Consider the following 15,264-nt stretch of genomic DNA (forward strand, 5'->3'; position numbering starts at 1 on the left):
CCCTGCTGAATTCACTTGATGTCCATGCTTAGCTAAAAGTATATAGTGTAGTCTACAGTAAGTGGGCCTTTTTCGCTAATGACCTGAATTGTATTGTACCCAAAAGGGAAGAGCTTCCCAAATTTATAATGCCTTTTTAGTACATTAATACTTAGCAAAAAGCTGCCTGTCCTGGCACAGTCACTTATCCTTAGCCATCCTAGCTGTAAAAAGACTGGAGATTTACATTTCTGTCACAATACTTGTACTGACTGAGTACCAGACACAAGGTGTACAGAAATGTTCTTCACTTAGTATATGGGTGCAATTAGAGTTTTACATAGTACACAGGAGCATAAAATGATAAAAAAAACATGAAATAGTATACTGTATTTACTGTGATTTATACTTCATGCTTGGCATGAGTAGGAGAGTTTTGCAAATGACATGCATATTGAGTAGTTCCACCACATTTAGACGACGCTGTGATCTTTGAAAATTTTAACACCCGGAGTGTTGTGTATAGGAATTCTTCTTTTTCTTCTGAAGCTTTTTCTGCTTTCCTGTGGGGTCACTTTATTGGAACAGCCTCCTCCTCTCCAGACTGTTGAATACTTCCGCGCCTGATACCCATATCTCACTTACTATATCCCCTTTCACACAGTCCTTCCACTTTCTCTTTGGCCAAGCCTCTTCTCCTCCATATCCATATCTTCCTCCTCCTCCTCCATATCCATGATTCCTCTCCCCTCAATGATTCCCACCCTTATCATGACATGCCTATACCACTTTAATCTTCTATTACTTATTTATTTTCCTTGAGATTTCCCCAACTTTAACTGTACCTCTGATTCTCCCATTCCTGATGTTGTCAAGCTTTGTTACTCCACATATTCTTCTCAACATCATCATTTCTGTAGCATCCTGTTTCCTTTTTAACTCCTCAGGTTTCTGTTCCATACAACAATGTTGGTCTGACCACTATTTTATACACCTTTTCCTTCACTCTTGCACTCTTGTCACTCCTGGTACCTTTTTGCAGTTTTTCCATCCCGATTTTATTCTATAGTTTATTTCTAGGTCTAACTTTCCATCATCTGTTATGGTAAATCTGAGACGTTTTTAACTTTTCCACCCTTTTAAGGCTTTTTCCTGGAGGATAACTTGTCCATCTTGTTCTTTTCCCTTATATCTTAGATATTCTGCTTTTTTTCCTTTTAATCTCAAGGCCTCTGTCCTCCATAGCTCTTCTCCACTATCCCAGTTTTCTTTCCACAATATTCTTAATGGTATCACATTGCACAGTGTCTTCTGCAAAAAGCATGCATCATGGGGCCTGATCTTCTATTCCCCTAGGAATAACATCCATAACTAGAGTGAAAAGATATGGGCTTAATGATGATCTTTGATGTAACCCAACCTTAACTGCAAATCCATCTGTTATTCCTATACTACTTCTCACTTGTGTGTAGGCGTCCTTATACATAACCTTAACTATTCTTATATACTTCTCCCTTCTCTCTCATACGTACATCCGCACATTTCCTGCCACGGAACTGTACCATATTCCTTATATAAATCTATAAATACCATGTGCAGTCCTTTCAGTTTCTTTCTATATTTTTCCATAATCTGTCTCAAGACAAAATAATTATATCTGTTGTACCTTTTGCTAGCACATATCCTATATGTTTTTCCCTTATTGTTGACTTTTTTCTCAGCCTTTTATCCAATTATTATTTCCCATATTTTCATTGTATGAAACATCAGCTTTATACCCCTATAATTTTGTAATCTTGGATGCCTCTCTTCTCCTTATCTATAGGCACAATCTTACTATTTCTCCACTGATCTGGCATTTTTTTCTTCACAAAAGATCTTTGACATCCGCTCTCATAACAAATGTATTCCTTCCTCCTGAGGACTGTTCCATTCTTTTTTCCATGTAGTCCAGTTGCCTTCTCGTTCTTCATTCTTTCCAATGTCTGTTTGACTTCTTCCTTACTTACAGTATCCCTGTTGTTACACCATCATTTGGTACTACATCTTTGAATATTACCCTTGGATTTTCCTCATGTAACAGTTGTTCAAAGTATGGTTTCTGCCTTTCCTTAATTAGGTGTAGTGATTAGCTGACCTAAAAAGGTGGGGTGCAACTCGACATGTGTCACATACTTTTTATATTGTACTTGAAAGTGTATATTTTGTTTATTCTGAAAAAAATTTTCAGAGGATTTTTTTGTGAACTTTAGATCTTTGGAAATGTGTAATGAGGTTAGAAATAAATTAATTGTTGCTCAGTGTTGCATAATATACAGTATATAACCTAAGCACAGTCAAAAGTTATGTGCATTTTCAGTGGACCACTACAATGAACGTGCATTAGTACGTATACTGTGGAGATTAATTGATGTGTCTTGATATTGTATATTGTAGTAATGAATTTAATTATAAATAAAGTCCATTTTACCTAATTTAGTTTTTGATATGCAAAGCTGGTTATAAAAATGTATTGAGAGTGCTATAACTATTAATGTTCTGGAGTTCGAAGATGGTGTGTTCGCAGTTTGTGGAACGTGTCTTTCTCTGTTGCAGAGAATGTTTGGAACTCTAAATCAGATACTTATATTAATATTTTTTTCATATTTTGAAATAATTTAATCTTTACAAGTGCTTCCAAAGTGGCAGCATCTTCCAAGCTAAAGCTCATTTCTAAAGATGTGTGCTTTTGAAAAACATTCATAATTATGAAAGGTTTAACTTTTGAACTTTTTATGTAGTCTTCATTTACCTCTGTGCACAGTACCGGCACCCCTGTCTAAATTAGCAGTAGTGTACATAAAAGGAATTTCAAAAAGTTTGTGTCAGCCGAAATCTCTGAAAGGAAGAAAACTTTTAACATCACACTGAAAAGTAATAAAAAGCTTTATAAGCACATCATTTCAGCAGTGAGTGTGTGAATGTCTCTGCATATCCGTCAGTAATAATCCATGCTATTTTATATCTTAAGAACACTCTTAAAAATAAAGGTGCCAGAGTGGTTCTTCACAGTGATGCCATAGGGGAGCCATTTTTGAGAACCCATAAGACCTGAAGGTCTTTCTGGAACATGAAGGTTCAAGAAAGAACCTTTTGTTTATTTAGATCTTTAACCGGCTCCTACAGTAAATAACCATGAAGGGTAACATATCTGTGAAATACCAATGGGTCCTGATTTTAAAAGCAGTCCTGCTGCATACAATCATACAGGTGAAGTCCAGTTTTTCTTATTCTGTTAGCGCCCTGCTGTTTAGTCTACTATACATTACAGATTTCAGTTTTCTCTACAAGAACCAACTTCAAAGAATGAAACGGTGCTTTGTCAAGCAATAATCCTACAAGAAACCAAACAACCCAGTAAAGAACCATAAAATGCCATTACAGAACCATTATTTATAAGAGTGGAGTATGGGTTTAATTTTCGGGCCAGTCACTTACTGTGTGGAGTTTGCACATTCTCCTTATGTTTGCTTTGGTGTGCATACTGTTATTTGCTCCCAGACTTCCAAAATTATGTAGGTTAGGGTAGTAGACAACCCTAGTGTGACTTGGTTCAGTGCTCAATGCTACCTGTACAACCTCCAGCTCTTTACAACATTGTAAAGTAAAAAGTCAGCCAAGAAAGGGGATAAATGGCTGAGTTTCTTTATAATATAGTCATATTTATTATCACTGGCAAGGAATCGGCCAAGGCCCCGCTTATCCCTGTTACAAACAGAGAGGATGGCCATAAACCCAAGATCCTCAAAGCAAATACTTACCAAGCTACCCTAATGATTATTTTGTGAGATACACTAAAATGCTTCTTGTTTAGGCACAGACAGTTTTTATGGTCTTTCTCTTTTCTGTCTTTTGTTTTAGTAGGTCGCAACCGCTGTGGCAGCAATAATGGTGGCTGCAGCCACCTTTGCTTACCCAGCAACAAGACATTCACATGCGCCTGTCCCACTGGCTTCAAGAGGCTTGACAGCTTCAGATGTGCCCAGAGTAAGTAGAGTCCTGCTTCCTGACCAGCATGTGTACAGTTTTTGTACACATTGCTTATATATATGTTTCTTGAAACACCTCAGGGATCTATTTTCCAGCCAGATTTTCTGTTTATCACATTTAATTACAAAGATTGGAGCAATACACAGTGGCCTTTAATATGGATCCATAGATACAAGTAAATACAATATGCTTTGTAATTTAAATATGTTAACTAAATTGTATGTACAAGAAAAGTCAGAATCCTTTAGTTTACTATTAAATTTGTGGGGGAAAGAAAATAACCAATGGGGGTGCAGTGCAAAAATTACTAAATTGGGGTGGGAAAAGTGTTTTGTGTTTTTGATTTTTTTTTGTGAAACATAGAAGAATGACAAGAGACCTTTGGCCTTTGATCAGGTCTTGACAAGTTCCTGCTTTTTGCCCGAAGGACGGACATCCGTCGGATCAGCTTTGACACTGAGGACAAGTCAGATGATGTCATTCCACTGTCTGAAGTGCGCAGTGCGGTGGCCCTGGACTGGGATTCTAAGGACGAATATATCTACTGGACAGATGTCACCACTGACTCTATTAATAGAGCTAAATGGGATGGTTCAAGACAGCAGGTAAACACATTAGTCCTTTTTTGTTTCGTGTCTGTTGAAAAATATATCAAACCCTTTTAGCTACTTTTCCCAAAAATGTAACATTTTTATTTGCTTGTTTATATCTTGGAAAATATGTTGGCTCGGTGAAACCACTCACCCATCAATCTATTCATCGTTGCTTCTACTTGATTCAGTTTTGTTTGTACTTAAGTATCTTTCGCTGAATGTTGTGCTACAATTCTTGTATTAACAGTCATTGTAATGTGTATAAATGAGAATAGCTAAGTGCCGGGATGGCTAATTATTTGCTTAAGGTAAAATCTGAATTACTTGCTAGTTAAAAAGATATTTTAGTGGTCAATTCATTCACCTCTTTTCCAATTTTGCTAATTTAAGTGCATCATTGTGTGAAAGGCAGGAACCAACCTTGGATGGGACACCAGTTTATTGCAGGACATATTCAAGCACACCCACTTGCAAGTGTTTCTGTCATTACTGGGTTGATGGGAGCCAAGCAAGGTTAGTGCCAGCCTAGGATGGAATAACAGGCCATTGTAATAAACACTTATGCACACTGAATGTACACTCATACAGGTAACTTTAGAGTTAACCAATTGACCCATGAGATCCATATCACCATAAACACATTGTGAACACATAAATCCCACTCAGAGAGCTTCCCAACATGGAATCAAACTGGAGTCTAGGCGCTGTGAGATGGCAGTGCCATCCTTACTGCTAAGGTGGCCTATGATGTCTATGGATATATTCACTGTTGAATTTGTACAACAACGAATTGCAAAGTTTGACTACAACTAGCAGACTCTATTCTCCCAGAGCCATTCATAAAAATTATTTTTTTCTTATTCTTTTAATAATTTACAAATTTGCCTATTTATGTAGAAGCTTAGATAGTCCTTAGGATACGGCTTTGTAGTTTGCAGTTCTGTCCATACAGTTTCTGATGCTAAACCAAACATCTCTTATGGCATTTGTTACCTCAAAAATGAATGTTTCATGCTGCCAAACCAAAATGCCAATGTCACTTTACACAAATTCTAGTCTAGTTGTTGTCACATTACGACTGCAGTTGCTGATCTTGCCACCTGAGGATGTCAGTTTACGTGACTAGAAATCACAGGGTATGTTACGTTAGATGACTGCATGACAACTTTGCAGCACAATTTCACATTTCCAAAGTATTGCAAGCTCACCCCTTCACTTGACAGTAAATAGCGTGCTGCCTGATAGAGCTGGTGCAAGTACAGCAAGATCAGCCGCAATGTCTGCACTTTTTAAAAATGTTTTTCTTTCTGTTGTGGTAAGTAAAACACGAGACCTCAGATAGATGAGCCTCTCTTCTGTTTGTGACGTCCAAATTATCTTATTTCTAGTAGCTGCATCATGCACATAATATTGTCTGGGTGAGCATTCATTCGTGGTCAGATCTCACACACACACAAGCTCACCCGTACAACTTAAGACAAAAATCAAACCTGTTGATTTTGTTGGGGGGAGTCGCTGGGTATGTCACACCATATGACTGGGAGGTCACGGGAATGCGCACAACTCTGCAAGATTATACAAATGAAGTCTACAGCTGATAATCACTGAAAAATGTGTGTAATTTAACATGGCTTTAAGAGAAAAGAGTTATTTTCTACACAGACAGTGGCTAATAAATTTTATTATTCAAATTTACGGTCACAAATTTCATATATATCGTGTACAATGTCACTGGTGGCATAAATGAAAATCCAGATTCCTGCCTCTCTTACCTTTGGTGGTATATCTAAACTGTACTGTCTAAACCAAGGACGATCAACGTCGGTCTTGGAAGGCCACAGTGGTTGCAGGTTTTTTATTCTAACCAAGTTGCTTAATTAGAAAACAATTCTTGACAATAACCAATCTTATTAATATCATGACTTGTTAGTGTTTTAATTCTGCAATGTCAGGTCATTCTTAAATTGTGGATTTTTTTTCCATTCTAATGATATCTTTCAAATGATTTGAAGCCTAAGACATATGAGTAATTGTAGGTCTTTAACTTTTTTTCTCTTCGGGGTCCTTTAAAGTATTTTGTTACACAAAATGAATACACACAGGTGTAAGTGGAAACAAGCTATACAGAGAACTGCTGGTTCCTTTGTCATTTGCATCTTAATGCTAATATAGAGCAATTAAAAACAGTGAATGTAGCTGTTTAAGACTAAAATAAGCCATTAAGGGTTCAAAGTCTTAACCAGCAAGACAACTAAATTGAAGCAGAACAATGTTACTTGAGCAATAAGTGCTTCATCAGCACTGAATGATTTCTCATGAAGCATTTGGGTTCAAATGAAAATCTGCAGCCACTGCGGCCCTCCAAGACCGATGTTGCTCAGCCCTGATTTAAAGGGTCTGAGTCTTAAATAGCAAATCAATTTAATGAAGTTAATTAGCATCAAAAACTGGTCACTAATTAAGAAAATGGTTAGAATGGAATTCTGCAGCCATTGTGGCTCTCTAGGATTGGAGTTGGGTACGCCGATCGAAACAAAAGAAAGCACAATCTTCAGCCTAGAGAGAGATTATTGTAATTTTTCCAAGATTAAAATAATATTTCTGCAAAATAGGTGCCTCTTTTCTTCTGTTAAATATTGCATTCTTATTGGGCAACCCGCTAACCAAAGGGATTCTTCAGCATCCAGGTGTTCCTGTTTAATGTCAATGGATGCATAATTGCCTTTATTTTCCATTACATGCAAAAGCCTCTAGGCTGTAAATTCCTTTACTCTAAACTGTTCCAGTTATGTCTTCTACTGGCCAAAAGCAAAATTAGTAGAGGAAATGAATTAAAATCATACAGTATATGACAAGGAGAGACAGTCAGCTTGTCAGTGCATTTGGTATAGAAATCACCAACAAAAGAAATCACCGAAGTTGCTCTTTGTTACTTTCAGTTCTCCCATTTTATTTCAGACTATTGTGGACACCAACCTTGAGAGCCCAGCTGGACTTGCTATAGACTGGGTGACCAGTAAACTTTACTGGACCGACGCAGGTATGTTAAACACTTGTATACATCAAGGCAAAGGATTCTGAAAACCATACATTATAATAGAAAGCACTCTTTGAAGTTTAACAGCAGGTCTTTATTGGTAATTATAAGTGTGGTAACAGAACAGTATTTTATGTAAGGAAGTTCATACTCCTATGTAAACTTTGATCAAGATGATACTAAAACTGCATATCCTGACATTATTAAAACTACTTGACATATAAGAGAGACAACATGAAAAGGATACTTGAACTCCTACTTATGTGTACGTTTCTGCTGGGCCAGATTCACTTTTTTTTATTTGAGGTTTATATTTTTTACTTGGGGTGAGGGGTGAGGTTTTCAGTTGTATTCCTATAACTGTGATGTAGGGTAAGTGAAGCAACGGAGCTGTCTTCTTAGCTGCTGATCATATTCTCTTTTCAATGTTTACTATGGTTTTTCAGTTCAGTGCCATTCAGTTGATTTTTTTTATGGCACTCTTCACCGAGTGTAGGCTCATAGTGCTTTTCTAAGTTCATAGATTTGACTATAATATTGTGTGTTTAGGTACTGACAGGATTGAAGTTTCCAATGGTGATGGCAGCATGAGGACGGTTCTCATTTGGGAAAACCTGGACAGGCCCAGGGATATCGTAGTGGATCCCATCGGAGGGTAAATATACTTTGTAGTTGTAGAGGGTTTCCCAGCCGGTCACATGTTGCTAACAGCATAATAATAATAATAATAACACCAAGGTGTCTCAAGACTGAATGTATAGCTCTGCAGATGCTGATCTCTTAAAAGTCTAGCCCATACTGACAGTCCTAGAATTGCTTTTCGTGCCAGTTTAATGCTATGACTGCCTTTTGCCCTTTCAGAGTACCCAGCACAGGTAAAAGGGCATCTGTCCTGCTTTCCCACACTGGTGTACACAGTAACTGTTCTTCTGTCTGGACACTCTTTCACAGTATACTGTATGTGGACATGAAAACTGGCACAATGTGTGCCATCTCAAACCTGAATTTTGTGTGTGTTTGCACCGCCAAAGCAGCAAATTTGCCTTTACTGTCCCAGCACTAATGGAGGTGATTTGAGCTGTATTAAATAAATTATGAATTCTCGTGATTATCTAAATAATTATCAATTTAATTAAAAAAAACTCTGATTTTGTACCATTACATGTCTGTAAATTGTATTGCTGTGTATTCAGTATGACGGTTCACAACAAAATAACTACGATCTTCACAACTCAACTATATTTTTGGGTAAAAAAAAACTACAGTAAAAGTAGAGAAAATAGACAAAGGCTATCTTAATTGATTTGTACAAAGTAAAAGTACACACAGGTTTTTAAATTACTATTAAAACTAGATTAGAACAACATTTGTTGCAATTTTGATGCAGGAATGGAAATAGTAAATCAGATTATATTAGTTAAAATGAAGCATATCTTTTAACAAAAGAAATATTTTTTTCTAAATGTCACTACTTTATTAACTTTCAACTTAAATCTTTAGCTTTCAAATTAATACTGAAGAGGACAAGTTTTGTTTCAGTATAGCAGGAAAAGATTTGTTTTTTTCTTTTTCTAATCCAACCAATTTGGAGTTTAGATGCATTGTAAAAAAATCAGACTGAATGTGAGAAAAAGTTGGGGTCCCAGCCTGGGAATCCCCATTTAATAAAGTATTAAAAAAATGTAAAAAAATAGAGAAGAACATTAAGAACATCAGAAATTTGACACACAAACAGAGTGTGACAGTTTAAAGGGTCTCCGTGTCCCCTTGAACCCTCAGACCAGACGTCAGACACCAGATAAAAGTCCAAATAATGGTTTATTATAATAATAAATGTGCACAAAGCACCACTACTCCACACTACTCTAATAAACAATAATCAATAATAAACAATACTCTATCCTCCACTCCCAGACGCTGGGCTTTCCCATGGTCCTTTTACATTCCCCGACCCGGAAGTGGTTCCAATCCTACAGTCCATGATTCCTTATCACTTCCGGGTCAGATTAAAAGTCCTTTTCTTCAACCCGGAAGCACATTGTTTCTTCCGGTCATGTGATCATGACGTACTTCTGGGTTATAGGGCAAGTAGCACTCTGCAAGCCTCCCTACAGCGGCTCCTGGTGGTCCCCATGGTATCCAGCAGGGTTGTTTATAAAAACTATATTGTCCATAATGCCCTGCTGGAATTTGGGGACCTTCCATGCTGCCGGGAGGACTCCATCTAGCGGCCTGGGGGTGTGGACCGGAATATTTGGCCGGCCATCCTTCACAAGAGTCAATGAAGCTTGTTTTTTTAGCTAACAACAAACTGTCCTAATATCTCATCCAGATTCTTCTTAGAGGTTGTCAAAGTTTCTGCTTCAACTACATGGCTCGTAGTCTGCACTAGATTCCTCTCTTTGAGTAAAGAAGTGCATCTTGGCTTCAGTCTAAAATGTATTTCCCCTAAATTTGCACTGATGTCTTTGAGTATGTAACTCACTGTTAAGTTGATAGAATTCTTCTTAATTTACTTTATCAATGCCTTGGTGAATTTTGAAGACCTGAATTAGGTTCCCATGTAGCTTCCTCTACTCAAGGCTAAACCAATTTAATTCTCTGAGTCTGTTAGAGTAGGACATGTCCTCAAGTCCTGGAATGCACCTGCTTGCAACAAAATTGAGAGGGCATTTCTGTATTCAAAAGCCCCTTGAACTTCAGAGTCATTTTCTCTAGGGCAGACATTGGGCAATGAAGCCCGACTTCAAGGCTTTATAATGAAGGAACTGGGATAGATGAAGTCTGGAAGGAGTATAAATGATGTCATTAGTTGCCTAAGGATGGGAAGAGAAATGTTAGCATAGTTAGTGCAGCCCCTCTTTCTTTCTTCCCAGTGTCCTATCAAACCAATTTCTGTAAGGTACTCACCTGTCTTGTGTGTAGTGTTGGATCAGTACTAAAATTTTGACTTCAGTATTGATACCAGCTTTCATACCTCAGTACCGGTACCAAAATGGTCCTGAATCAAATAGCAAATAACTCAACAGCCACCCCTCCATCTTATTCCAGCCTCCCTGGTGACGTTATTAATTGTGTGCCACGTAGGTTCGCTATGTGTGACTTCCCTCTTGATAGCATAAAGTGTGCTTCAAAGCAATAAGAGGAGGTTGTCCTTTGTAAAGTTGTTTCATGAAGTCTCCAGCATACCTAACCATGTTTTTCTCCATCTACACTGTCACATGTTGAAATATGGGGGGTTTGGGGGGTTGCATTGAATGCTGCTGTTTACATCCAATACTGAAAATCCTGAAATGCTGGTACCATACCATTTTAAAATATGCTTTTTTGGTAATTTTCCAGTACCTTTATACTGCACAACCCTACTTATATGTTTGACACCATTAATGAAAACTATATAAAATCATTAAACTAATTCTTATATCTATGATAGGGACATTCCTCAATTTTATTTCCTTTAATTCCTTCAACCATGGAAGTCAAAAACAAGATGAAACTGTCACTAGATATAGAAAGACAAAACTGATGGGAAAAAAACAGTGTTGTACATTCATATAAAGCTCTAATCCTTCATTAGACTAAAATGTAACACTAAATGGATTGGAAATGGCTAAATGCAGCTATCTTTCTATGTACCCTAGGTTCTTGTCTATAAGCCGGACTCATGTATAAGCCGGAGACCAAAAATCATACGAATTTTTAAAATAAAATCGTATCATAGATAAGCCGGACTCATGGATAAGCCGAACGTACTATAACCTATAACTAATAGAAGGGAGGGAGGTCAGTGGTCTCACTCGCACCCATTTAATTTCTTTAAGGGGGGAGAGAGTGTGAGATATTGGTGTCTCTCTCACTCCCCGCATGGCGCGGCCGGAGCGCGTTCTTTCTGCTCTGGGCGTCGCCGAGTCAACACGCGCGCGTAGCGGTCATTTAAATTGTGATTTTATATGTAAGCATATTTAAATATATATCGCGGATTTTTTGCTGGTTCGCGGATTTCTGCGGACAATGGGTCTTTTAATTTCTGGTACATGCTCCCTCAGTTGGTTTGCCCAGTTGATTTCATAAAAGGGACGCTATTGGCAGATGGCTGAGAAGCTAGATTGCTTACTTTTCTCTCACTCTTGCGCTGACTATCTGTGATCCTGACGTATGGGGATTGAGCAGGGGGGCTGTCTGTACACCTAGACGATACGGACGCTCGTCTAAAAATGCTGAAAGATTATCTTCACGTTGCTATCTTTTGTAAAGCTGATTCCTGAAATGACATGCTGCACAGTGCTTCGCATACTTAAAAGCTCGAAGGGCACGTATTGATTTTTGACTGAAAAACAAACTCTGTCTCTGTCTCTGTCTATCTCTTTGTCTGCTCCTGACGGAGGGGGTGTGAGCTGCTGCCTTCAACAGCTTTGTGCCGCGGTGCTTCGTATACTTAAAAGCCAAACAGACATATTGATTTGTTTGCTTCACTCCTTTGAAGAGGAAGATATGTTTGCATTCTTTTAATTGTGAGACGGAACTGTCATCTCTGTCTTGTCATGGAGCACTGTTTAAACTTTGAAAAAGAGACAAATGTTTGTTTGCAGTGTTTGAATAACGTTCTGTCTCTCTACAACCTCCTGTGTTTCTGCGCAAATCTGTGACCCAAGCATGACAATATAAAAATAACCATATAAACATATGGTTTCTACTTCGCGGATTTTCTTATTTCGCGGGTGGCTCTGGAACGCAACCCCCGCGATGGAGGAGGGATTACTGTATAAACCGGACTTATGTATAAGCCGATATTCTATTTTTTCATTTTCACAACTTTTTTCCTTAGATAAGCCGCGGCTTATAGACAAGAACTTAGGGTACTTTCTGAAGCCACTTTTTCCACTCCACAACCTATCTATCTACCTGGCTCAGCCTTGGAGGAAACATCCTTATCACTGGGCACACTCACACATGACACACTAGTTTAGAGCAGCCAATCCAGTTAAGGGTATGTCGCTTGACATTGTGTGGAGTCCCGTGGTGAACTTGGGGTGTGTGGTCTCAGAAATCAAATGAGTCTACATGTTATTGTCATTCTCTGTGCTATTCTACCCTTGGTCCTATAGATGTGTTTTTAAGAACTTCATTTGTGGTAGATTGTCTTCTTGAAATGTTCTGAAATTAAAATAAAGCACTACAGATGGTTAGTGTATCACATAAGGGGAAAAATGTGTGACTGCAGAATGCCTGAGTAATAGCACCCTGGTGTTCATTTAATGCCTTTTGATTGTCTCTAGTTACATGTACTGGACAGACTGGGGAGTTAGCCCAAAAATTGAACGAGCAGGAATGGACGCATCAAACCGGATTGTGATCATCTCTTATAATCTAACTTGGCCAAATGGACTGGCTATCGACTATGAGACTAAGAGACTTTATTGGGCTGATGCTGGCATGAAAACAATTGAGTATGCCAACTTAGATGGTACTGATAGACAGGTAAGGCCGTTGTGTTTATAACACTTTTGTATGCTTTTCTTTTTTTGTATTAATTAGCTCTTATCGTCTTTCTATTTACCGGTACTTTTATCATTACTGCTGTAAATTTCATTGCCTGTTCTTGTGATGATTTCAGGTTTAGTGTGCTATCTAGATGTGATTCACTTTTGAACTTTACCCATCGATCGACATCTTTATTGAATTTACTGATTCCACTTTTTAGGGGCTAAGCCTTCAGGCATAAAGTAGCAACCAGTGGACACCAAGCCATCATAGGAGACACTCATCGACACTCCCACACTCGTCACTTTGGGCTGATTTAGAATTGAATCTCTTTGGAATGTGCCCAAAAAATAATTTTACAATTTCCCTCGAGAAATCAATTTTTTGATTTTTACAGGTCTTTATGTTATATTCAAATAATTACCTTGTATGTTTTAACTAAAACAAAAGGTGCACTTTTTACAGTCATAATATTCAGTGCACATTTGACTTAATATTTTAGGAATTCTTGTTGTAAAATGATGGAACAAGAGGATGCCATTGGATAAAGTTTATTAACAGTTGTCCACTCTGCTTTTATCATAAACGTACATGCATGTTCATGGATGAATGTCTATCACAAAATGTAGTGAAGCGAATCTAAACATAGCACCCAAACAGACAAACTTATCTGGAGTGATAAGTTATGAACAGCCATTAGTGAAAAGTTATTGTGGTTATATGAGCCCATATAGTAGTTGTGTCCGTTCTGGAGCGTGGATATAATATGTTCATTTTCAATAATACCTACATCCATAGAGATGACTATGCTTATTTAATAAAAATAATAATATTAATAATAATAATAATAATGATACATTTATTTATATATACAGTAGTACCTTTATTTAAAGAAATGTAATAACTGTCTCTTTTAACTGATGTTTAAAGCTTTAGTTGAAAAGGCATAAACAATATGATTGGAGTTTTCTTGAATGTGCTGAAATTGCCATATCATACCATTAGCTTGGATGGAAAATTTAAGTTGAAAGTCGCAAAACACGCATCTGATAATGTAGATCTTTCAAAAATAGTGGGTAGTGCAGTGGTTATTTTTATTGCTCAACAGCCCAAAAATCCTGGGTTCAAATCTTTGTCTTGTGACAGTCTATGTGAAGTATGCATGTTCTCCCCAAGTCTGTATGAGTTTACCTCTGTGTACCCTGGCTTTTCGCACTCATCTTTATAACAAAAAAGATAAGAGTGATTTGCTTCCTTATGAGTACTATAAGTGCTAATGTGCCTCCCGTCCAGGGTTGGGTCCTGCTTTGTGCCTGATGCTGTAAGAATGGGTTCTGGTACCACGTGACTTTAGAATGAATAACTTTTTTACTTAAAATGCTATCAGAAAAGGCTCTGGCTCCTGCACACCTCACCTGGATTAAGTGAGTTCAGTAATGGATAGATTATGTTGAACAATGTCTGCCTATTGTTAGATTTTTTCTCACTGCTGCCAAACAGCCTGTTCACCCAAAGTGCTAACCTTGTGTTGGTTGCCATTTAATGGCATGGTGAGCCTTTTATTGAAGAAACTGACTCCAACAAAATGGTTATCTTATGAAGAGGGCAGCAAAACAACTCTCCCTGTGCATGTTCTCTTAGCTCCGGGTGATTTGGTGCTTCCACTTGTATCTTTTTTCAGAATATAAATTATTGAGCTCTGGTGGTGCAGTTTCAGTTTTGTTTTTGCTGAAAGATTATGAAAAGTATGTTGAATTCACTTTTTTATTAAAAATTAAATTATTTTGCTCATTGCCACTGGCAATGTGTAAAACATGAACAAAATTGAACAAGTGCTATGTAGTGCCTTGTGTTGGTGCTCAGTTTGAACGCTGGTGTACACAATAAAGACTGGTTTACATACCTCAAGGAAGACACACTCACACCGTGCTTAGTTACTGCTGCTTTGTTATCAGAAACCTGATTTCCATTTCCAGCACAGTGAGTTTCTGAGTGGAGTCTGCCTGTTCTCCGTTTCTTCATGTGTTTCCTCCCACTTCCCAAAAAGGTGTAAGTTAGTCTAATTGGTGATTCTGAAAGGTCCATATATGACAGAGTGAGGTAGGAGTGTGCATTGCAATAAACTGGCAGCCTGACCAAGGTTGC

The 15,264-nt window shown here is 37.8% G+C and overlaps 1 protein-coding gene across 3 annotated transcripts in view; it reads left to right on the forward strand.

Annotated features, from left to right (window-relative positions):
* The window catches only part of lrp4 (low density lipoprotein receptor-related protein 4), a 409,312-nt gene that overhangs the window by 332,798 nt on the left and 61,250 nt on the right, over window positions 1–15,264 (forward strand). For 2 of the 3 annotated variants that reach the window (XM_028793832.2, XM_051923808.1), the window contains exons 16-20: window positions 3,880–4,005; window positions 4,405–4,613; window positions 7,560–7,641; window positions 8,188–8,293; window positions 12,915–13,116. In XM_028793832.2, the coding sequence (XP_028649665.2) occupies window positions 3,880–4,005; window positions 4,405–4,613; window positions 7,560–7,641; window positions 8,188–8,293; window positions 12,915–13,116 (725 nt within the window). The remainder of the gene's footprint in view (window positions 1–3,879; window positions 4,006–4,404; window positions 4,614–7,559; window positions 7,642–8,187; window positions 8,294–12,914; window positions 13,117–15,264) is intronic. The other variant, XM_028793833.2, reaches the window with a different exon arrangement.

The sequence above is a fragment of the Erpetoichthys calabaricus genome, chromosome 2, assembly GCF_900747795.2.
Source record: "Erpetoichthys calabaricus chromosome 2, fErpCal1.3, whole genome shotgun sequence".
Taxonomy (NCBI): Eukaryota; Metazoa; Chordata; class Cladistia; order Polypteriformes; family Polypteridae; genus Erpetoichthys; species Erpetoichthys calabaricus.